We start from the raw sequence: 24,296 nt of genomic DNA, 5'->3' as shown, positions 1-24,296 counted from the left end.
ATTTACGGACTCCCGAAAATACACAAGTCTATATCCAACCCCCTGAAGAGACCTATTGTGTCAGGGAGGGGTTGGATAACTGAGCCTCTCTCTGTGTATGTGCAAGATATTCTAAGTAAATATCTACCTACCAACCTGTAGAAGCTATATAAAAGACTCTGCTGACTTTTTAATTCAGTTGTTAAAATGGTATAAAGATTATAAACGGAATATTTTTTTATTTGTCTGTTTAGACATTAATTCTCTATTTACAGTAATTCCAAATATATACTGAGTTGAAGCAATACGTGAGTTCCTAAACATTAATACAGATTGAGAATATTTGTCAGATTATAGACATCATTTTAAAAAATAATGTCTTTTTGTTTAATGGAGAACCACATCTCCAAATATCAGGGGTAGCCATTGGCACTCCCATGGCTAACACATATGCTAACTTGGTATTTAATCAATGGGAAAGGAAATATATTTTTAAGGATGACGGCTATATAGATTATAGAATTTTATTTTATAAAACGTTTGTAGATGACTGCTTTCTGCTATGGGAAGGAGATGAAATGAGTCTAAGGGAATTTGTAGTTTACTTAGAAAACAGTACCAATTTTCTTAGTTTTAAGATGGAATGTTCCTCTGAGATGATTGCCTATTTAGATATAAAATTGGAGATGAAAGATCATAGAATTAATACAAGTGTATATAGGAAGAATATGCATGCCAACAAATATATACACAAAACTAGTATGCATGTTCCACATATCTTTAGGGGTATTTTTAAGAGCCAGTTCTGTAGGATAAGCAGAATTAATACTGATGCGCATACCAACTATGAACAAATGAATGAAATGGCAATAGAATTTATTACAAGAAGATATGCACCCAGAATAGTAAATGATGTAATGAATGAAGTTATAAGTAACAGATCTGACAGAAGAGCTCCCTACTTTAATACTATGATAGGATTTGTAGATTCAGATTCATCACACTCTGGGTGAAATAATAGATCTGATACCAAGCTGGGATATGTGTTGAATTATGACAACAGATCAAAGGATATAGAGGGGATTATTAAAAAATATTGGAATATACTATGGTCAGGCAGAGCCCCTCACTAACACTCTTCAAGAGAAACCTTGACGAGTGGATGGGTAACAGAAAATACAGCCCTGGGATCACTTCAATGGCTCTGCTTGACAGAGGATCAGTTAATTAATCAATGAAAGCCAACACACTCAGGCTAGGCTTATAAATGCCTTCGTGCAGATAACCTAGTACCTACCTATGAACCTATAATGCCCGAAATGAGGAATTTTTTATCTGATACTCCTAGATTTGCATATAGGAATGACATAAATCTTAAGAATAGGTTATGTTCATAGGTTGGTACTAGGCTATCGGCCCTAGGGCCTATACAAGCCTAGCCATAACAATTCCCTGGCTATTTCTTCCCACAATATTTATTTCTCTGGACCCCTGTATAGCAGGGCGACTGACATGATCCCCGGGGTGAATTTCCTATCTCCCATGTTATAAAGAACTGAGGAGAAAGAGATATATGATGAGTGATAGAAAGGGTACTTACACCTGCCTTGGATGTAGTTATTGTAAAGACATAATCACTGATATTTGTTTTGAACTTCCCAGGGTGAATTTCATATCTCCCATGTTATAAAGAACTGAGGAGAAAGAGATATATGATGAGTGACAGAAAGGTCACTTACCCCTACCTTGGATGTAGTTATTGTAAAGACATAATCACTGATATTTGTTTTACACTTCCCATGAGTCAGAAGAAATATGAGTTTGCTGTTTATGCTGATTGTACTGCTACACATATTGTATATTTGGCTACATGTGTTCTATGCCATGCATTATACATAGGAAAATGTTCCTGAAAATTAAAAGAACTTATTATTGAACCTAGATCTGAAATTAAAAGGAAAGTGGCAACTAATGCTTTGACACATATCAGACTATGGTGCTGCACATAGATTTAAATTTAGAGTTATAACTGTGATTCAAAAAAAAATTGAGAGAAGGAGATATTAACAATAAATTAGAAATTGCTGAGTTTAAATGGATACTTGAACTAAATGCAGAGAGGTTCCCTGGCTTGAATGGGGCTGTAAGTTTGAAACCTGTTTTGTTTAATAAGCTAATGAGTTTATATTAATACTTTGTCAAGTTTTAATAATTGATTAATGATTGCTTTATACTGATTGGTTAGCTGTGTCTGATGATATGTATTTAAATGATTTTAATTCATTATTGGTTATATAGTGATGAAGGGGAAACCCGAAAGCTCTGTTATTTGTATGGTTTTATGATTAAATCGTGAAAGTGAAGGTTTCTGGTGTTTGTTTTCTTTTATTTTAACAGTATTCATATAAAACACAGTTTGCTGCAGTATTTTCTTTTCTTTTATCCTTGTTCCCACAATTCCCATTTTTTCCATGCAATTTGCTCCTACGCTTTTCAAAAGATCCCAATTCCAGTTGTTTTATCTCTGTTATTATATTCACTTCTAGTAAAATTGGTTTAGACTTTGATTTCCATTTTCTAATAATTGCTTTTTTGGCAGCCACCGTAATTAGACTCAGCAAGGCCATACTTTATCTAGGCAGTTCCGATTCTGTATTATAGCTCAAAATATAATTTCCTTAGTCACTCCAATTTGCTCACCCAGTATCTCTGACAAAGCAGTCTGCAGGGAAACTTTAAAGTCTGCCAGCTCATTACACTCCCAGAAAATATGTTCCGAATTACCTCTTTCTTCCCCATCACACCTCCAACATTTGCTATCTACCCGAGGAAAAATTCTTTGGAGTCTATTTAGGGTATAAAAATACCTGTGTAAACACTTCCAAGCAAAGATCCTAAATCTTCTAGACTTTGTTGCATATTAGAGAGGCATAAGTATATCCCCCAATTGGTTCTTTCTGAATTGCTTATCCAGTCTCTCTTCCCAATCCTTTCTAATTTCCTCTGATTGATTTTTATAGTTATCAAGCTTTTTTTTGTACGCTCTACTAATTACTCCTTTTTTAACAGCAGCTTCTTTTCTAGATATAAAAATACAAACTGCAAGCTCGAAAAAGGCACAATAAATACTTTTTTCCACCACTTTATTTGGTACCTCGGCCTTTCGCCTTCAAAGAATAATTACATTCCAGTGCTCATTTCCTTTATACCCATTCAATAAAATTAATTACAATACAATTAAGCTTAATAAGCCACAATTTAAAGAAATATTACATCATATTTCCAAATAGTTTTTTTTCCATAATAAATACATCAATATTTACAAAGTCAGGTTGCTGTCATAGGTTCATAGGTTCATAGGTTTATACTAGGCTATCTGCCCCAAGGCATTTATAAGCCTAGCCCGAATTTTTGTGGCTTACGCCACCCCTTATATGAAAAAATACTGTACCCATTAGTTTGTTGTGCCTCTGTCCAGCAGTGACACAGAGATGATTCCCGGGGTAAACCTACGATCTCCCATCCACAGGTCAAGATTTCTCTTGAACAGAGCCAGCGAGGTGCTCTGCCTCACATGGACCGGGACTCTATTCCACAGCATAGGGAGTCTCTGAGTGATAAATCTATCCCTCCAGCACGTCATATTTATATCCGTGCTAAGGTTTAAGTCGCTTGCTCTAGTGGTTTTGGTGGATTTGGATTTTTTGAGGTGGAGCATGTCCATTAATTCCGGGTTGGACATGGCCTTGTATGTCAGGCACATGTCACCTCTGAGCAGACGGTATGCAACTGAATAGAGCTGGAGTTTCTTCAATCTGGCAGCATATGACAGATTTTGGAGTCCCTTTATCCTTTTGGTGAGAAACGTTTGGGGTCTCTCCAATTGCTGCAGATGTCGGGCGAGATACATCCCGAATGGGGCATTGTACTCTATCATTGGTCTGATAAGTGAAGAGTACAGGGGAACAATGACCTCACTAGATCTGGATGTGAATCCCTTCATGATCAGGTGGGCAATGTAGAAGGTCTTTCTAACCACTTTAGCAACGTGAGTGTCAAAAGAAAGGCCACTGTCAACCTGGGTCCCCAGGTCCCTGATAACCTCTTCTGTGCTTAGTGGATTGCCACCTATATGGTAACTTGGGGTTACCTTGTTTTTCCCGAAGGGTATGACTATACATTTTTTGGCATTTAACTTCAGGCCATGGCTCTGGCACCAGCTATCTGTTTCCGTGAGTCCCTTCTGAAGGATATCCGTGTCCGATGCACTTTCCACTATGGCCCAGTTTTCAGTCGTCTGCAAACTTTGTCAGCCAAAGACCTCCCATGTTGGCCTGTACTTCTGAGAAGTAGATGCCGAACAATAGGGGGCCAAGGACCGAGCCCTGTGGGACACCACTTGTGACCGGCTTGGAGTCTGACATAGCGCCAGCAACTCTAACCCTGTGGGTTCTGTCCTTAAGCCAGTTTGCAACCCATCTTGTGACATATGGGTTTACATTTAAGCTGGTAAGTTTTTACAATACCCGAAAGTGGGTATTGTGTCGAAAGCCTTTGCAAGGTCAAGGTAGGCTGTATGGACTGCCTTTCCCTCATCAATGGCCTTGGTGACTGTTTCGAAGAAGTCGACCAAGTTCAAAAGGCATGATCTTCCCTTGACAAAGCCAAACTGGGTCGGGTCCAATGTCTGCAAGTCCCCTATATCTTTGTTTATGAGCTCCATTATGATCCTCTCCATAGCTTTGCAGACTAGACTTGTTAAGCTTATGGGGCGGTAATTACCAGGGTCCGTAGAGGCACCACCTTTGTGGAGTGGGACCACAGTTGCCGTATGCCACTCCTTGGGCATGTATCCTGTGGTAAGGCTGAGATTAAACAGCTGCCTTATGTGCGGGTTTAATTCCTGTCAATGTTCATCCCCCCTAGGTTGTAAAGTTCTAAAGTTTATAATCATTCTGCACTCTAGTTTGTCTAATTCTTCTTTAAAACTTCCCTCAGCTCTCAAAAATGTGCAAGCCAAAACATGTGTGGACAAAAAATGTTCAGCTATTGGACTAAAGGCACTCTTATTTTTAATGTCCCTTAAATATTCCAAGATTCTTACTTTCACCTTCCTTTTAGTTTGCCCAGTCTACCATTTTATCCTGTCACATCCACAACCTATTATATAAACAATACCTTTGAAGAAGTGAGTGCAGAGGAGACAAGTGAAACTACCAAAAAAACCACAGCAAACTATTTCCCCAAACAAACGAGGAGTTTCAAAAGGAAAGGGAAACGGAATGGGGGGTCCGAGGTAAATGGTGGCAAGGTGACAGCTGGTGAGGTACCAAATAAAGTGGTGGAAAAAAGTATTTGCTGTGCCTTTTTGAAGCTTTCAGTTTGTATTTTTATATTTGTGATGGAGGAAGTGGTTGTTTCTTATAAGCTTCTGTTATAGAGTCTACTAAAAACTCTACCAGTGCTGGTATTTTGCTTAGGATGCCCCTATTTCTTTCTCTTTGCTGATACTCTGATATCAATCCTTGATAGGGAAGGTGATCTCTAGCATGTAGTCCAAATTGACTCTTTCCATTCTATTACTTTTCCCTCTCTAATTATTACTTTCAGTACCTTGGTTCTTTTGCCATTTGCCTCCAATAAATTCCAGCTCCCCCTTGTCTGTTGTCTATATCCCTAATTGTAGTCATCCCTAGCAACAGAATCCTTTTTTTCCATTATTGTTTTGGCTTAGTTCTTAGAATATTTTCTGCTACTTTATGAATATAATATTCTGTATGGTTATTGTTAGTCTCCTTAAGGATCTGGATCCAAAATCTTAGTCACTTCTTGTTTCTCGAGTCCCCCCCACCACCACCACTGTTTCTTCATCATCCCTTTCCACTTTGAATTACAGGTTTCTGCTTGTGCTATGTATAGGAGCCCTAACTGTGTAGATCTGAAATACCCCATTCAAATCAGGTAATCCCAAACTGCCTTGTTCAAATGGAAGAATCAACTTATCCCACTTGATTCTTGCTGTCTTCCCCTCCCAGATAAAATCCTTCAGCTCTTTATTAATTGCTATCCACAACTTCTCCTCTGGTTGATAAAAATATGCCTGACCCATGTATAAAACTATAGGGACTAAAATCATTTTAACTGCTTGTATCTGCCTATCCATATCCATATAACAGAGCTTCCAATTTCTCAGTTTTTGTATTATCTTTTGTTTGGTCTCCCACATATCCTTAACTGCCCCACCAGAATCCTTCTTAATCCATACTCATAAGTACTTCATTTTATCATGCCCCCTTATATATGGATACTGCTGAACCAATTAATGTGGTTACATACTTTATAGCTATTGCCTGTTTTAGCTTCATTTCTGTACCCCTTTTCTGTTTTTATCAGTTACAAAATAATATCATCTGCAAGTATATGCAGCTTTTCTTGATTACCATACCAATTATATCCTTGCATTTCTGAATCTCTTGTTATCTTTGCCAATGGTTCTAAATATAATGTAAATAACAAAGGGGAAAGAGGACACCACTGCCTGGTTCCACTGCTCAAACAGAAATGATCAGAGAGGAACCCACTCACTTTAATTTTCACCTCCGATCCTTCATATATCCTTCTAACTAACCTTATAATTTTATCCGAGAATGCAAATGCTTCCATTGCCCTGCTTGTAACCCCTCAGCTTACTCTGTCAAATGATTTCTCTGCATCAAGACCCACCAGCAACAGTGGTATTTTCTTACATTCAGCTTCCATCTGGATTATCACTGTTCTTTTAATGTTGTCAACTGTTTGCCTACCCTCCACAAAACCACATTGATCCATATCTATCAATTTTGGCATCACCTTTGCCATTCTTCTAGCCATGAGAGATATAAACACTTTATAATCATGGTTTAGGACTGAAATGGGCCTGTGTGAAGCTGGATCTGATAGGTCTTTACCCTCTTTAGGTATTACATCCATCACTGGTTTCTTCCAGGATGTTGTTGCTCCTCTTAAAATACTGTTAAACAAAACCTTCCAGATCTTTATTAATTTTTCCCTCCTAGCTTCCAAACTTCTACAGGAACAGCATCTATTCCTGGGGACTTTCCTGTGGATTGATTATACAACCATTTTTATCTCCTCTCCTCCTATCCTGTTAATAATTGAGCCGCATCTACCTCTAACCTTGGCATATTTAATTCTTCCATAAAACTTTCCATTTACCTTTTACTGATCTCCATATTTATCTGGTTTATACAGACTTTCATGACATTTCTGAAATATTTCTAGTACCTCTGCTGGATCTCTTGATATCTTCCTTGTTACAGACTGATTATTTCTCCCAGAATTTTTTTAAGGTCCATTATAGCAGTTTTAGGTGGAATATAAATACATGACAGAATAATTCTGATCCCTTGCCAGTAGACCTTAGTACTACAAATCCACTACTATTATTATCTTTTTTTTTATCCTCTGCTATCACTATTGGAGCTCCTCTTGCAATTAATGTAAGTACTCCTCTTTTCCTCTGTCCCAGGTATTCCACTATGCAACCATCCTGAAAACCTTTCTTTATCAAATTCACATGTTCGGTTCTTTCCAAATGTGTCTCCTGTAGCATAGTTATTTGCACACTATGTTTTTTAATATAGTTCACTACTCTCTTTTTTATGTATATCTGTGAGGACATTAACATTTAAATATAATACAGAAAGCATCATTATGTTAAAAAGTTATTATTCCCACCTTTTATTTGTAACAGCTTTTTTGTTAAGTATCTGGTTCCAGCTTTTGTGTTACATGCACACACTAATTTTTGGCAGGTTGATCTTTTATGCAGTTGTTCATTGTCATATCCATTTGAGCCAATGTCACAGCTTGCAAAACTTTTTGTTTTTATTGAAAGCCCTCAAACAAAAAAACAAGTACACCCCTAATATACCCTAAAGCCTATTAACTTAATACTAACACACAAAACTATGTACATCTTCAAATATTGAAGTCTCATCATCCTAGTAGGAACAATTGTCCTACACTGACAGCCATACTCACAGACTTGAGTTAACCTAAAAGGAAAGTTATCCATGCTAAGATGCATGGAAGAGTACTGTGCTTCTAATTAGGGCTGTCTGGTTTTGTCTTATCTTTATTGCTCTCCCAGAATGAGAAAACACGTGAATGTTTTCAGAAAACATCTCCTAGCCATTAAAAGAAAGAAGTGTAATGTTTTTATTGCTCATTATCAGATTGTCTCCTGGGAGACATGAGAACCAGATACAGAGTTGCTTCTACAAGTATTTATTTATTTGCTAGAGGAAAACTTTATTATATTCAATATTCTGATTATTTATTTGCTTTCTCTTAAACCTTGTTACTTGATAAAGCCAAGGGCCTTAATCCAGTCATTCCCCTATGCAAGAATGAGAAAAAAAACACAGCATTATTTCTTGTATCATACTCTTTTGACGAGCCTTTTCTTCTTTTTTACATTACAATGCCTACAGTTCTTAAAACTGAAGAAGAAAAAGAAAAGAAGGAAAAACAGGGGCACCTGTTATCTTCAGTATCCTCATTACACATGGAAATAACTAAGAAAACTTTATTTTATAACCTGCAGATTGTATCATATACTATAAAAATATTACAGTTAAGAACAAAATTTTGTTTTACTTACAGTTAACTTTCTCCCTCCTCTTCCCCTCTTCTAAGTGTTCCTCCAAACATTAATGACATGAAGTAGGGTATATGCTTTAGAGTCCCATACAAGTTTAAGGGGTTGGGAGGGTGGCTTAATGGCTAAGGTGTCTGCCTTACAAACACAAGGTGCAAAGTTTGAGTCTCACAAGGGATAATTGGCTAGGCTTAAAATGGCTTACAAGGGCAGTTAGCTTAGTACTAACCTATGAACAAAGTCAAAAAGGTCCAATATCTCTAGGTTTTCTGGTTTTGTCATGATTCACAAATATAATTAATGCTCTGTAATCCCACATTTATTTGTCAATTTCCAAGTAGCTGGTTTTATTTCTGTATATCTCCATCTCCCAAATCCAGTGTCTGCTTCATTTCCAACGTACTCTTGGTTCTTCTGGTTGATTCTTGTATTTTTTTCTGTCTCTGAAGCATTTTCCCTTGAAACATTATTTATTTATTTATATTTGTTGACCGGGAGTGTCTGACTGGACGTAGGTCCATTTACAGCAGAGGCCCGGGGAGAAAAGCTCCACAATTAAAATAAACAGACAGTAGTTACATTGGATTACGTAGCGATTAACAATTTACATAGCAATTACTTACAACATATTAACAGATGAAGAACATAGTACATCAGTAGACAACTAGAATCTTTATCTGTGAAGTACATAACAGACATTAAAAAATGTTAAAATAAGAAGTTCCTGCTTTATAAGTACTAGGCTTATGAGCATCTGAGCTTGCTATAATCAAGGTAGTTAGTGGAGTGAAAAGAAAGGTAGTGGTTGGATGGGGTGGGTGATATTAGAGTGGGAGTTGCAAGGGCATAGCCAGCATGTTTTTAGGTGCGCTTTCAGTAAAGTTTTGAAGTGGGTGCATGATGGTACGGAGGTAACTGTGGGTGGGAGGGAGTTCCATAATTTGGCTATGGTGCAAGAGAATAGTGCTTCACCAGCAGAGTTATTGGCTTTAGTGATCTGCAAGTGATTTTTGTTGCTGGATCTTAGCGGTCTGGTGGTGCGATAGGGTTGGAGTAGATTCTGGAGGGATGGGACATTTAGTGGATGGTTTACTAGTTTGCAGGCGAGTGAGAGTTGATACCATTGAAGGAGGTGAGGGAGTTCAAGCCAGCCCAGTTCAGCAAGTGAGAGACAGTGGTGACTACGGTAGGATGCCCCTGTGGTGAATTTGGCAATTTTGTTGTAGCAGGTCTCTAGCTTGTTTAGATCGCATTGCCTTAGGTTGGTATATATTGGAGAGGCATAAAGTAGGGTGGAGATAAGGTGGGAATTTGCTACTGAAATATTTGCTGCTTTGGTGAGAAGATGCTTATTTCTGTATAACGCTCTTAGTTTTTTGTGGACTTTTTTTATGGTCATGGATATGTGAATGTCAAATTTTAGTTTATTGTCTATTTCCACTCCTAGCAATTTGGAAAAGGTTTCACTGGTGTACAGTCTCTCTGTGTTTTTTTTATTATCGGAAGAACAAGGTACAGGATCTCCTTCTGTTTTACAGCTCACTTCTTGTTGGACAAACTTTTGTATTTCCTCATTAGCATGTTCTGCATCAAAAAATGATATTGTCCTTCCACGAAAGAATATTCTGAAGATAACTGGATGCAGCAGTTTGAGTCTCATGCATGCTTCTCAACATTCCCTGATTAGTGGAATACATTTACTCCTCTTCTGCCTGGTGTACAGTAAGTAAACATTTTCCGCAAACACTCTACTGTCCCCCACTTTTAGCACATTGTCCTTTTGCCACAGTTGTGTCAGAATCAACTCCTTCTGCTTGTAGGACTGAATATTTACTATTAAAGGCTTAGGTTGCCTTCTCATGGCCAGGTTTGGAGCATACACATGATGTGCCCTTTCAATTAACAACTCCTGCTGTGGAATACCAGTCCAGTTGCCTGTTTCTGCTTTCATAAAATGAATACAGTCTATTCCTTCCAGGTTTTCTGGTACAGCACAAAATATCTGGTTTTCCCTATGTGCTGTCCTCTAATTCTCTTATTTTTAGAAACACCTCTTCTGGAACAATCTTGTATTTAGCCATCCTTTTCTTCATTTTGACCTCTGATTTTTGCAGTTTTATCACCTCATCTGAATATCTGTTTAAAGCTTCCTTCATTTTTTTCCAGCCTTTTGTTGTTTGAGTTGATATACTCGATCAGTGTTTCATTTATTTTAATCAACTTTGAGTACATTTGACTTATTTTTTCCTCTAGGTTACTGAAAGTCATGTCTTGCACCAAAGCTGGAGCTTGCACTGCTTTTGCTGAACAGCTGCAGAATTCTTCCCAGTCAGTGTATTTTCCTCACTTTTTGTGATTGATTTTCTTTCAGATTCTCTGAATTCCTTTTTTGCTGGCATCCATTCAGTGCACTTACTAGCCAGTTACTGAAATTTACCCCAAAATATGAACTCAGTGGCTCTCTCTTCTGAGCTTCAGTTTTCACACTGGGAGAGCTGAAATTAAGCTGTTACTCAATGTGCAGCCATCTTGGAAGTCTCAAGTGTATTTAACTGTTTGGATAAAATATGCATATGCCCTACCTACTGTCTATGTTAATATTACAGTGGAACTATGTACATATATCAGTAGAACATGCGGCATTATTTATGTAAATACAATAACAGAGCATTTGGCATTATTATGTACATACATCAATAGAACATTCAACATTATTTATGTAAATACATCAATAGAACATTCAGCATTATTCTAGTGTGACTTTTATGTGCTGTACACAGTAGGTGCTACAAATGTGTCTCAGCTTAACATGCTGTATATACTATACAAGGGACATAAAATGGTAGTCGCCCATAAAGTTATATAATCTTGAGGGTTCTAATATATTTTACTGTTAGTTCATTCAAATGTATGTAATGTGAAACTTTTCTTTTCAGGCTTCTGCTGAAAAGGGGCTTCACCCGGCTGGACTTTCCTAGTAAATAAAGGCTAATAAATAATAAATAAATAAACGAATAAATAAATAATTAAGTATCCCAGCATTAAGACATATGCATCATAGGTAGGTACTAGGCTATCTGCCCAAAGGCATTTATAAGCCTAGCCAAAATGTGTTGGCTTTCACCGCCCCCTTAGATTAGTTCCCTGTGCCTCTGTCCAGCACAGCCATTGAAGTGATCCCTGGGGTAAACTTTCTGTTTCCCATCCACTCGTCAAGGTTTCTGTTGAAGAGGGTTAGCGAGGAGCTCTGCCTAATGTAGATTGGAATCTTGTTCCAGAGCATGGGAAGTCTCTGGGACAGGAATCTATCCCTTCAACACGTCCTATTTATTGTTGTGGTGAGGTTTAGATCCCTGGAGCATGTGGCTCAAAGGGGATATGGTTTTCTTTAGGTGGAGCATGTCCATCAATTCTGGGTTGGACATGGCTTTGTATGTCAGGCAGAGATCACCTATGAGTAGGCAGTATGCAACTGAGTACAGCTGGAGTTTCTTCAGTCAAGCTGCATAGGACATCTGCTTGAGGCCGGTGATCCTCTTGGTGAGGTACTTCTGTGGTCTTTCCAGTTGTTGCAGGTGTCTTGTAAGGTACATCCCAAATAAGGTATTGTACTCTATGATGGGTCTGATGAGTGATGTGTAGAGGGGCCCAATGACCTCTTTCGATCTGGATGCAAACCCTTTTGTGATTAGGTGGGCCACACAGAAGGATTTTCTAACCACTTTGACAATGTGATTATCAAAGGAGAGGTTACTATCTACTTGGGTCCCCAGATCCCATATTACGTCTTCCGTATTTAGGGGGCTATCACCTATGTGGTAGTTTGTGGGTACTTTGTTTTTTCCTATGCACTTTTTGGCATTTAGCTTGAGGCCATGATTTTGACACCAGGTATCTGTCTCAGTAAGACCCTTTTGGAGGATGTCTGTGTCAGCCAGAGAGTCAATTATAGCCCCTAGTTTGCAGTCGTCTGCGAACTTGGTCAGCCATAGTCCTCCTGTGCTTGCCTGTACCTCTGAGAAGTACATGCTGAACAGGAGAGGTCCTAGGACTGAGCCCTGGGGAATGCCACTTGTAACCGGTTTAGAGTCAGACCTAATTCCCGCAACTCTTACCATGTGGGTTCTATCCGTGAACCTGTTGGCAAGCCATCTCATGATGTAGGGGTTTATATTCAGGCTGGTGGGCTTGTCTATAATACCTGAGTGGGGAATGGTGTCAAAGGCCTTTGTGAGGTCTATGTTGGCTGTGTGGACCACCTTTCCCTCATCTATAGCCTTGGTAACTATCTCAAAGAAGTCCACCAGGTTTAGGAGGCATGATCTGCCCTTAACAAAGCTGAACTGGGTAGGGTCCAGTGTTTAGAGGTTCCCAATGTCTCTGTTAATGAGATCCATGATGATGTGCTCCATAGCTTTGCAGACCAAGCTAGTCAGATTTACAAGGCGATAGTTCCCGGGGTCTGTTGTGGCTCCACCTTTGTGGAGCAGAATAACCGTTGCTGTGCGCCACTCTATAGGCACATAGCCTGCGGAGAGGCTGAGTTTAAACAGTGTGTTTAGGTGAGGGGTTAGTTCATCTTTGAGCTCGTGTAGGACGCAGCCTGGGACACTATCTGGTCCCATCGATGCTGTGTTTTTGGCTTTGGAGAGGGCTGTTTTAACCTGAGTGTCTGTGATTTCAGGGGCACTACATTCTTCTGGTATAGTTATGGGCCCTTTTGGGGGTGAGAGCGGGGTGAAGTTTGCACTGAACCTGTCTGCCAGGATGTTGGCTATATCGGTCAGTTCAGTGTATTTTGTGCCATTCTGCACTAACTCCAAGCAGATCTGAGAATTGCCACTTAGATTCTTGACATAGCTAAAGAATGCTTTGTGGTTAACTTTGGAGTCCATGGCAATTTTTCTTTCGAAGCTAGTTTTGGATGATTTTATGAGGGAACATAGTTTCTTGCTGATACTGATCAGGAATGTCTTCCCTTCTTGAGATTTTACTCTTTTATGTACTAGTTTCCTCCTTCTGTTGTATAGCTAGTTTATGGCAGGGGTCCACCAGACTGGTTTCCTTTTCTTGGAGGAGTGAGTCTTGTTTTTGTTTGGGATAGCACAATCCATGCATACCTGTAGGTGCCTGTAGAGTGCATTAGTAAAGGATTTTGCAGCTTGGACAGCATTATCCTTTAGCATGGGGGCTTTGAAACTTTCCACCTCGGTCTTAAGTAACGCGAAGTTTGCTTTTGAAAAGTTTTTCACGGTGGTTTCTTTGACCGGGGGTGGTGGCAGAATGTGGATATCCAGAGTGATTAGTTTATGGTCAGATCTAACCAGCGAGGGGTTGACCTCCAGTGTAGAACACCGGTTGCCCATGTTGGTGATGACCAGGTCCAATATGTTGTCACCTCTGGTGGGGGTGTTGACCAGTTGATCCAGGGCATTTGAGTTTATAAATTCTAGGAAATGTTGGGCAAGAGAGTTTGTACTTGAGTAGTTCTCCCAGTTAATGTTTGGGTAATTAAAATCACCCAATATCAAGGTGTTTGGTAGGACCTTTATGTTTCCCAGTGTTTCCAGGAATGCGGAGTGGGAGTCCTTGGACATGGTGGGTGATCTGTAGCAAGGTATAATTTGAATAGCAGTTTTGCCCATTGTTAGTTGCACGTGGATGATCTCTGAAGCATCATGCTGTGCCACTAACCTGGAGGTGTGGGTATCCTTGATGAATATGGATACTCCCCCGCATTTGTATTTTGGCCCGGGTTTTGTGGCTGAAATGTATGGCATGAGTTGTAGCCTGGTAGTGCTGGGGTGCTCTCTGGAGCCTTAAACCAGGTTTCTGTTACTGCACATATATCGATTTTCTCCATACTGAGGAGTGCCTCGAGTGCGTGCATTTTGAGGTTTAGACTTCTGGCATTGAGTAGCATTACCCTCAATTTTTTGTTACTTGTGCTAGTTACAGCGGTGGGTTTGTTTTTTGAGCCTCGCCTAAAAAAGGCACTGTGGGGTTGACAACAGCCTTGGCCAGTATTCGAAAGTCTAAGGGTGACAGGTGCAAGCCATCTCTAGCAAAGCAGTGTGGCTTGTCGAGCATGTCATCCCAGGCTGACAGACACTGGATCCCCTTTGAATGACACCAGAAGCTTGGCCAGTTGTTGAAATTGATAATTTTTTTCTCTATACCATGGTATCATTCTTGGTGAGGGCAGGATGCTACTCAGGGTCAGGATCATACCGGCCAGGGCTACGTGATAAGAGAGCTCCTCCATGTCTCTTTTCATGTAGTCCAAGGAGGTATGGCTCAGGTCATTCACACCAACATGGACGATGACAGAGTCATATTTGTACTTGTTCTGGAGAGACCTGAGTGCTTGTGTTATGTGGTGGATCCTGGCACCCGACAGGCAGCTAACAGTAACCGTCTCCTTGTTCAGCCTAGTGAGTGAGACATCAGTGTGCCTGACTATAGAGTCACCTATTACTAGTGTGTTGGGTATGTTATTTTGCCTTAAGGGCTGTGACTGCGTGGCACACTGGTTTTGTGAAGTACGTGTTTCATGGCTTGTGTTGGGGCATGGAGGTTGCTTGGATGTCTGCTTTGGAGGTCTCTGTTGCTTTTGCAGATTTTTATTTAGAGCCACCGAGTGTGTTTTCCTGTATTTGTGTGTTTTTTGCCGGTGCTGGTTTCATAGGTCTATGTGAGACTGGTGGTGTGAAGCAAGTAATTCCCTTCTCCTCTTGACTGCCTGGTCCAGTCTTGGGTTGAGAGAGCTTAGCTTCCAGTTTGACTGTATAATTGCATCTCTCACATGTATTAGTGTTTGATGGAAGGAGGAGAGGGTTGTCTGTGTACATGAGGCAATTGTAACATTGCCTCAAAGTATCCAGATTCACCAGTTGGACTGGAGAGTACACCTGAAACTGCCCTTTGGACATGCCTGGATAGGTACAGTGGACAGTTTTACTGATTGGCTGGTAAGGTCGAATAGAGAGCCTTGTCTTTCTCTACAGTATAGGGGGGGGGTCTAGTGCTATGGTTTATTAGTGATTGCTATGAGTTTTGCGCAAGTGCCGGGATGAGAAGTGAATGGTTTTAGTGTTTAAGTTGAAAGTTTGTCTAGTTCCAACGGAAAAATTGAAGAGTAGACTTTGTGGAGCCGGGAATAGTTATACCCTAGCTAACCGGCGCTGCCCTGCGTGCAAATCCGCGCAAATGTGGGTTTTATAGCAGGGAAATGAAAGAGATGGAAATTAGCCCAAAACTGCCAATAAACTACTAATGTCTGGGCTGAAAACACTCCTCCAGGGACAGATAGGCTGCTCAAAGCTCCCTCTCCAACAGTGAACAGAGAAACTTCCTGTTTAACTGTTGTAGGCTACAAGGTATGGGCAAACACAGAAACTTGTAACACAGCCCTGAATTCAGCACTAACCTGAAAACTGGACTATACTAGCTTTTAGAAAGGCAGGAAAACAAGTATATGTTTTTTTTTTTTTCCCGGAAAATAAAGCAGATCCAATCAAAAAAACACTTTAAATGCACAGAAATGGCTATCACACTTGAGTGTGTAGCCTACAACAGTTAAACAGGTAATTTAAACACAAAAATGACTTTGTTAAAGTGCAAGCAGTAAAATAAGTACAATATGTAGCTGAAACAAGCTTTTTAAATCACAGAAACTCAAGAAAATTGGCATTTTATGTGGAATTAGCTAAAGGCAGCAAGAAAATGCAGAAAAATTATACTTAATCACTCCAAAGTCTCTCTTTTGTCACTCTGCTGCTGTAGAACTCTGCAGGGCACCAGGCAGGACCTTGCTGAGTTGTATACTAGTGCAAAAACCTCGCAAATGCCGGTTTTATAGCAGGGAAATGAAAGAAATAGAAATTAGCCCAAAATGGGCAATAAACTACTAATTTCTGGGCTGAAACCACTCCCCCAGGGACAAATAGGCTGCTCAAAGATCCCTCTCTCACAGTGAACAGAGAAATTTCCTTCTATCCAAGTAAGGTATGGGCAAACGCAGAAACTTGTAACACAGCCCTGAATTCAGCACTAACCTGAAAACTGGACTATACTAGCTTAGAAAGGCAGGAAAACAAGTATATATATATATTTTTTTTTTCAGAAAATAAAGCGGATCCAATCAAAAAAACACTTTAAATGCACAGAAATGGCTATCACACTTGAGTGTTTAGCCTACAACAGTTAAACAGGTAATTTAAACACAAAAACAACTTTGTTAAAGTGCAGGCAGTAAAATAAGTACAATATGTAGCTGAAACAAGCTTTTTAAATCACAGAAACTCTAGAAAATTGGCATTTTATGCGGAATTAGCTTAAGGCAGCAAGAAAATGCAGAAAAATTATACTTAATCACTCCAAAGTCTCTCTTTTGTCTCTCTGCTGCTGTAGAACTCTGCAGGGCACCAGGCAGGACCTTGCTGAGCTGTATACTAGTGCAAAAACCTCGCAAATGCAGGTTTTATAGCAGGGAAAAGAAAGAAATAGAAATTAGCCCAAAATGGCCAATAAACTACTAATTTCTGGGCTGAAACCACTCCTCCAGGGACAGATAGGCTGCTCAAAGCTCCCTCTCTCTAAAGTGAACAGAGAAACGTCCTTCTAAGGAGAATAAATCAGTTATGTCTTAGTACAACTCTTCCTCCCAGTTTGGTGGAGACAGACACAATACTTCATGGGTTGGGGGACATTACAGAGTTCTTAGACAAAACAGAAAGCAACATGTCTCATTGGGTCAGGGTGCATCACTTGATTGGTGTCTGAGGCAGCCTAAATGAAACTGAAAGATTAACAGCTATGGATGTAATTGCAAACCCATGGATTTTTTTTACTGCATTCTTCCGTTCTTTGGTGCTGCTGTCAGTCAATCAGTATGGATTTTTTTTCTATTATGCATGGGATAGTTTGTGTATGTGTCTGTGTGTGTGTTGGTGCAATGGTTTGTACTACATAGAACAGCAATGAGCTGAAATGTATTGCAATGACAATTATTTATGTATTTATTCATTCACCTCTTCAAAAACAAACATCTAAAATTTACAGAATCAATAAAGTGGTTGTAATTGGTGGGCACTGAGGGAGGCAATCTGATCTAGCTACAGTTGCTTCCAGTAGCTTCCTTTGTTTTGACGTCACCAGCTACCACTGGTCATATATGATAAATCAACTGTAGAAAAACTCTGAAACGATTCAGTGTTTGTCTAACTGAAAGCATCAAGGGATTCTGACACTGACTGTCAGACTTCATGTTATCCTGTCTGCAGACCTGTAGATAACACATTTGCTTGACTGCCTTCACTTGTTCAAGTTTAAATCAGATTTTTGAAATTGCATAGCATGAATACAGTTTCATTCTATAACCATATTATTATAACTGCATTTGATGAACATGTTTTCATTAGGGGAAATGCCTTCCTCACCTCCCCGCACAACCCTACTACTACTAGAATTACCATCAGGATTTCTAAGAAGTTGCCCCACTTGCAGTGACTCATTTGGAGGAATCAGCATTTTTGATACATTGCTTAAAAATACTAATAAACACAACTGACTACTGAAGAAAATATGGTAGTGTTAGGACCTTACCATAATTGTAGATGTTTGAATATATTCACTTTTGCAGTAATAATTCTTGGGGTTCCTACCACAGAAGGCCAAATGGCCAATCTGACTTCCAGAACATTTCAACCTCCCCCTTCCTGGATGAGTGGACACCCTCCTATCTTGATGCCAAGACACTGGTGGTACCACAAGGACATTGCACTCTCCATCTTCAATTTTTTCTTGCCCTGACAGGTGGAAGTATGCTGCACTTGTGCCATATCTATCTCCAGGGAAGAGGTACACTCAGAAGACATCCAAGCTACTCTTCCAGGTTTTGAGTCAGTCCTGAGGACAGAAGGCACCAGGACAGGGAAACAGAGAAGGAAAAAAGAAAGAAATATGCGTAGTGTACCCTTCTCCACCCAAGGATGTCTACAGAGTTTGAAAAAAGATGGGATAGAGGGAAGGAATTGATTCTTCAACACTAAATACACTACATCTCCAATTCTAGTAAATTCTTAGCATGGCTGTATTATATACATGATATAATTTATTGTTGCAATAATGACTTTTAGGAAGATCTCCAGATCAATGAATAGCTGGCACTTTAAAGGACATGGTGATAGGTGTCCTTGCAGAATAAGCATTATAACAACTGACCTGGCACTGGATATAATGCCAACACTGTAATGTTTGGAAAAGTGTGGACAGATAACTAAGTAGCTGCTTCCAGATTGAATTATGTAATGATCCACTAATGAAAACAATGGAGGCTGCAGTGGCCCTTAATGAAATGAACCTTAACATGCCCCAGGACAAGAGGCAAATAATTTATTTGGACTGCAGGTCAGAGATTGCCTTCCCTATTAAGGATTGATATCAGAGTATAGACAAAGAGAAAGAAATAGGAGGGTCTTAAACAAAAGACCAGCACTGGTAGAGTTTGTAGTAAAATCTAGAACAGAAGCTGCCATTAAAAAATGAATAATTAGTAGAGCATACAGGATATTGCATGATACCTATAAGAATCAAACAGAGCAGGTTGGAAAGGATTGGGAAGAGAGAATGGATAAGCAATTCACAAAGAAACAATGGGAGGATATATGTATGTCTCCCAAATATGCAACAAAATCTAAAAGACATAGGATTTTTGCTTGGAAATGTTTACACAGATATTTTTATACCCCAAGTAGACTGCAAAGAATTTTTCATCAGGGGGAAGAAAGAGGTACTTGGGAACACATTTTCTGGGAGTATGGTGGGTTGGTGGACTTTAAGGATTCCCTGCGGTATGCACTGTCAGAGATGCAGGGTGGGCAGATTTGTGTGATGAGGGAGATGATTTTTCTAAGCTATGATACAGAATCAGAATTGGCTAGACATGGTAAGGTCTTGCTGTGTCTAATTATGGTGGCTGCCAAAAAAGCAATTACTAGAAAATGGAAATCAAAAGCTAAACCAACTATATTAGAAATAGTGGCTATAGTAACAGAGATAAAACAACAGGAAGTTTTAGAAAAGAGTAGGCGCAAACACATAGGAAAAATGAGAATTGTGAGAACAATACATACAGGGGAGCAATGAGGTTTAAAAGAAGGCAGGACTTAAGCTATATAATGTTTGACTAAAAATGACTGGACAGCTTATAAGTGATGTATAATGTTTGCAACTGGGAATGTGTCAGAATGGTTTGTGAGGTAAAATGCTTGCAACTAGGATTGTGTCAGTGTGGTTCGTTTTCATTCATATAAATGCATGACTGCTTATGTCGTAAGTGATGGTTTAATAAAGATGTTTTTTATTAAAAAAAAAAAAGGGGCAGGAATTGAATAATTTATGTAATGTTGCTTAGGTTATACAATGTATATCAACAAATCGAAATAAAATGTTTGTTAATATTAATTTAATACAGTTTGATTACTTTTGTATAAATGTAAATTTGCCTATGTCACAAGTTATATTTCAATAAAGGTGTTTAAGAACACAGTCATACACACACTGCAAAAAAAAATATGCCCTAGCACAGTCATGTCATGAAATGAATAATAGAAGAATATGCAGTGAAATAGCCATTTGGATATGATCTGTTTTCAGTCTAACCTTCCCTCTATGCCCTTGGCAAATGTAATGAACAACTGATCAGGTTTTCTCACTTGCTTTGTTCTATCTGTGTAAAATGTTAGTTGGCACTGCACCTCCAAGGAATATTTGAGTCCTTCTCCTTTGTTTTACAGTGATTTGAGAAATACAGAGAAGGACAGCCTGATTCTTACCACCTCAGAGAAGAAAGTTAGATTACTATATAGGGTAACCTTATCCTTTTGGAAGATGAGGAAGGCTTCTTTGCTTATGAGGACCTGGAACTTGGAAATTCTTCTAGAACAGACAACCTCTCACCAATAAGACAGTTCTCCAGGAGAGAAATCTGAGGGATGAGGAAGCAGCTAGCTCAAAGTGTGCGTGTATGTGTGTGTGTGTGTTTTGGGGGGGGGGGGGGGTTGGAGTTGAGGCATATTTCTCTAAAACTTAACAGAAGTACCCTGGTAGAATAATCTCTCACTTAAGGGGTATCAAATGTAGGCAGTCTTGAGGAGCTGCTTTACTGGCAGTAAGGATGAAGGATTCCATGGCAGACAAGCTGAGAAAGTTGAGGTCTATATCTTGATTGAGGCATAAGATAGTCCTGTACTGTAAAGGCCTAACATGTATGTGAGGACGAATGTGGGTGCTGCATCTGGGTCCATATCTATTATGAGGCAGCAAAAGTAGAATCTTTTCCATTTAGCTAGGCATGATTTCCATGTGTTTGGTTTCCTGGCCTCTTTCAGAATGGATTTCCTGTCCTCTGAAAACATGTGTCGAAAGGGGATGAAAGCTAAATTATCCAAGCTGCCATCTTTAGAGCCCTCAGGCTGGAATGTATAAGTGATCCCTTGTCAAAAGTTACACACACAGATGTGGTAGGACTATTTCCTTCCTTACTCACCACAGTAGAAGGGAGAACAATGCTGCCTGCATAGGTGTTGTAAGCACCATTTTTGACTCCTTTATTCTCTGCAAGATCCTGGAGATTACAGGTATCAGAGGAAGGCATAGAAAAAGATCTGCCCAAGTTATGGAAAAGGCATCTGTTGCTCAGGTCCCCAGCATCAATATCATGGTGTAAAGCTTCCTGAGCTATTTGTTTTCTGGAAAAGGAAAACAGTTTGCCACTGGTACACCACACCTGTGGACTAAGTCCAAAATATGTCCTTGTGTAATGCCTACTCATGCAGGTCCACTGCTGTTCTGCTCAGCTGGTCTTCTAAAGAATTCTCCTGAGACAGAATGTAATATGGGAGACCCTGAGGGTCAGTTATGACTTTTAGGCCAGATGCCATGTTTGCACCGTTAAGTTGCACATGCAGGTGAATGTGGGCTCTCCCTGTTTGCAGATGTACCATATCACTGTGGTACTATCTGTCAGAAAGTGCAAAGTCCACTGCTGCCTTGATGACTAGGAGTGACATCATCTTTTTATATGTTTATATTCCTTTTCCCAAGGTTCCTGTTCCATTTTCCTTGGATACTCAGTTCCTCACCATGTGCCCTCCAGGCTTTGTTTATGGTGTCTGTGGTTGAGTCTCTGGATATGTAACCCAGCTTAAAGGATACACCCAGAATGATCTGCACTTGATGACTCCATCATGAGACCTTTTTTGATGAAGAGTAGTAGTGGGACAAGACACTGTAGGGACTGGACATGCTGGCTCCATCTGTTTCTTAAGTGCCACTGTAGCCTTCTCCTGTGTATCCTAGCAGTGCCACTAAACTGTATGTTCCATCACTTTTATAGATTTCTTTTCAGCAATATGACTGCACCGAGTTACTGCTTAGAAGTATTTTGACAGAAACAGCACTTTATCTGGGTGGGAAGAGAAATGCTCTTGTTTTGCTCTTAGCCCAGTAGTGACCCAGAAAAAGGATTAATCTCATGTAGCATATTATTTAGCAAAGTTATTTGAAAGAACAAATCTGTGAACACTATTTTGAAATGACAAGAGAAAATATTGGAAATGTTTTATACAGACGCATGCATGAAACAGGAACCGGTCATGAATTCTTATTTAGTGATTTGCAAGTTGTACATTATAATAGTATTAATGCTGATTTATGTAATAAGACAAAATTATACGAGCATTAATGGATTACTATCCTAAGGGCTGACAGAGCCCGTGGTTTGAATGGATGTGACGGCCTTAAACAGTGCTACAATGCTATGGTTTTGAGAACTACTCGATGAACCAAGAACATGATTGATTTTAACTTTATAAGCACCTGTTTTCTTGTGTTTCTTTAGATCACTTAATAAAGTACTTTCCATTCTCTCTCCCCAGGTATCCCAGGCTTTTTTTAATGCCTTAGCTGTCTCAGCCTCCACCAATAAATCTGAAACTCAGGCTGCCTCTCTCCTACCATCTCCCCAAAGCATACCTCTCAACCTCTTACAGCAAAAATTCTGGACAAAGCCAACAATAATCGGGGGGGGGGCAAAGATCCAAAATCAGCAACAGATTTTACATATTGGTCTTAGAAATGTAGAAATTTGGTAGAATAACAAGATTTATGTTTTCATTCTTTAATTTCTCCAAATATTTTGAGTTTCTAATACACTGACAGGAATGAACCCCATTCCTAAGTCAAAATATGAATAAAAAGTTCATGAAATTAGTACTGTTTCAGTCTTTGATGTCAGCATGCATTTTCTGATGGGTATGAAGTTTGAAACACAAATTTCTGTTTATATACAGTGATTTCAAACCATCTAGGAAAACAGACCAAAAATATGAGGAAAAAATCTGATCATTCTGTGAAATTCCAGACAATTGAGAAGTATGTTCTGAAGGAGTATTGCTTACTGTCTAGGCATATCTAAATTAATTTTATATATTTATTCATATTATGCTTAATACATATCTGCTCTTTTCTAGTAAAAGGATGTCACATTCCCTAAGCCCGTGTTAATTCCGGTGACTATCTCACAGTATTCTGGCTGACTTTCTCTGTACTCCCTCCAACAGTGCGACTTCCTTCTGCCTTTGTAAGTCCTCCAGAAGTGCACTCAATATGCAAGGTCTGGGCTTAGAAGGGCCTGTGGGTCATTATCATCTTCCTATCCAGATACTGTACCACTCAAAACACCTCTGGTGCCCCTACTGACATTCTCTTGCATTAAGCCTGAATGTTCATGTGTTGGTACAACAAAAGATCAGGGTTAACAACAAAAGACGCCTCACCTCCTGCTTGTGGACTTTGTCCTGTGGGTGGAGCCCATTGGCTGATCCGACATTTCCCATGGTCTGCAAAGAAAAATAGAATGATTACCTCATGTTTTTAAAGAAGAGAAAGCATTGCTGATAAGAGGATATCCTAAAAAGGATATTAATAAAACATTTGATTCAATACAATATGATATGCTGTGGGATATAATGGATATACACAATGTTACTAACAAAATAAGCAAGTGTGTATGACAGAGTATAATAATAATAAAGTCAGAATTTTTAGTGACTGGATGGTTAAGTAAAGCAATAGAGATGGGTACTGGTATAAGACAAGGGTGCCTATGAGTAGTATTTTATTTGCTTTAATTATGAATATGGTAGTTAGTGAAGTTAATTGTAAAATGAAGAATGCAAAATATGTAGGTTATACAGCTGTTGAAATATCAGTTTTGATGTCATATTCAGATTATATTATTATAACAACTAAAAACAGGGAATGGATGAGAGAAAAAATATTTTATTTAGCTGATTGAAATAAATAGGTATGACTTTAAATAAATGTAAAAGTAAATGAATGGGAGACAGAATAAAAATTAGCAGGTATACAATTCTCAGTTAAAGAAATCTCAGCATTAGGAATACATTTTGACAAAGAAGAGAGTAGAAATCAATGGGAAGCAACAGGAAAGAAAGTTGTGTTCTATGGAAAACTTACAGATTAACTTATAAGAAGAAAGTACATTTGATTAATTCCATATTATTAGGTAAAATAGCATATTTATGAAGTGTTATGATTCTGATAATATATGAGAAGCAATTGTTAGAAA

The 24,296-nt window shown here is 39.1% G+C and overlaps 1 protein-coding gene across 2 annotated transcripts in view; it reads right to left on the bottom strand.

Annotated features, from left to right (window-relative positions):
* Positions 1–24,296, bottom strand: part of CLIP2 (CAP-Gly domain containing linker protein 2) — a 1,185,433-nt gene that overhangs the window by 41,437 nt on the left and 1,119,700 nt on the right. For both annotated transcript variants that reach the window (XM_044054144.1, XM_044054145.1), the window contains one exon: positions 23,482–23,544. In XM_044054144.1, the coding sequence (XP_043910079.1) occupies positions 23,482–23,544 (63 nt within the window). The remainder of the gene's footprint in view (positions 1–23,481; positions 23,545–24,296) is intronic.

The sequence above is a fragment of the Protopterus annectens genome, chromosome 13.part0, assembly GCF_019279795.1.
Source record: "Protopterus annectens isolate FY-2018-M chromosome 13.part0, PAN1.0, whole genome shotgun sequence".
NCBI classification, from domain to species: domain Eukaryota; kingdom Metazoa; phylum Chordata; order Ceratodontiformes; family Protopteridae; genus Protopterus; species Protopterus annectens.
This window is presented reverse-complemented; position numbering and strand designations above follow the sequence as displayed.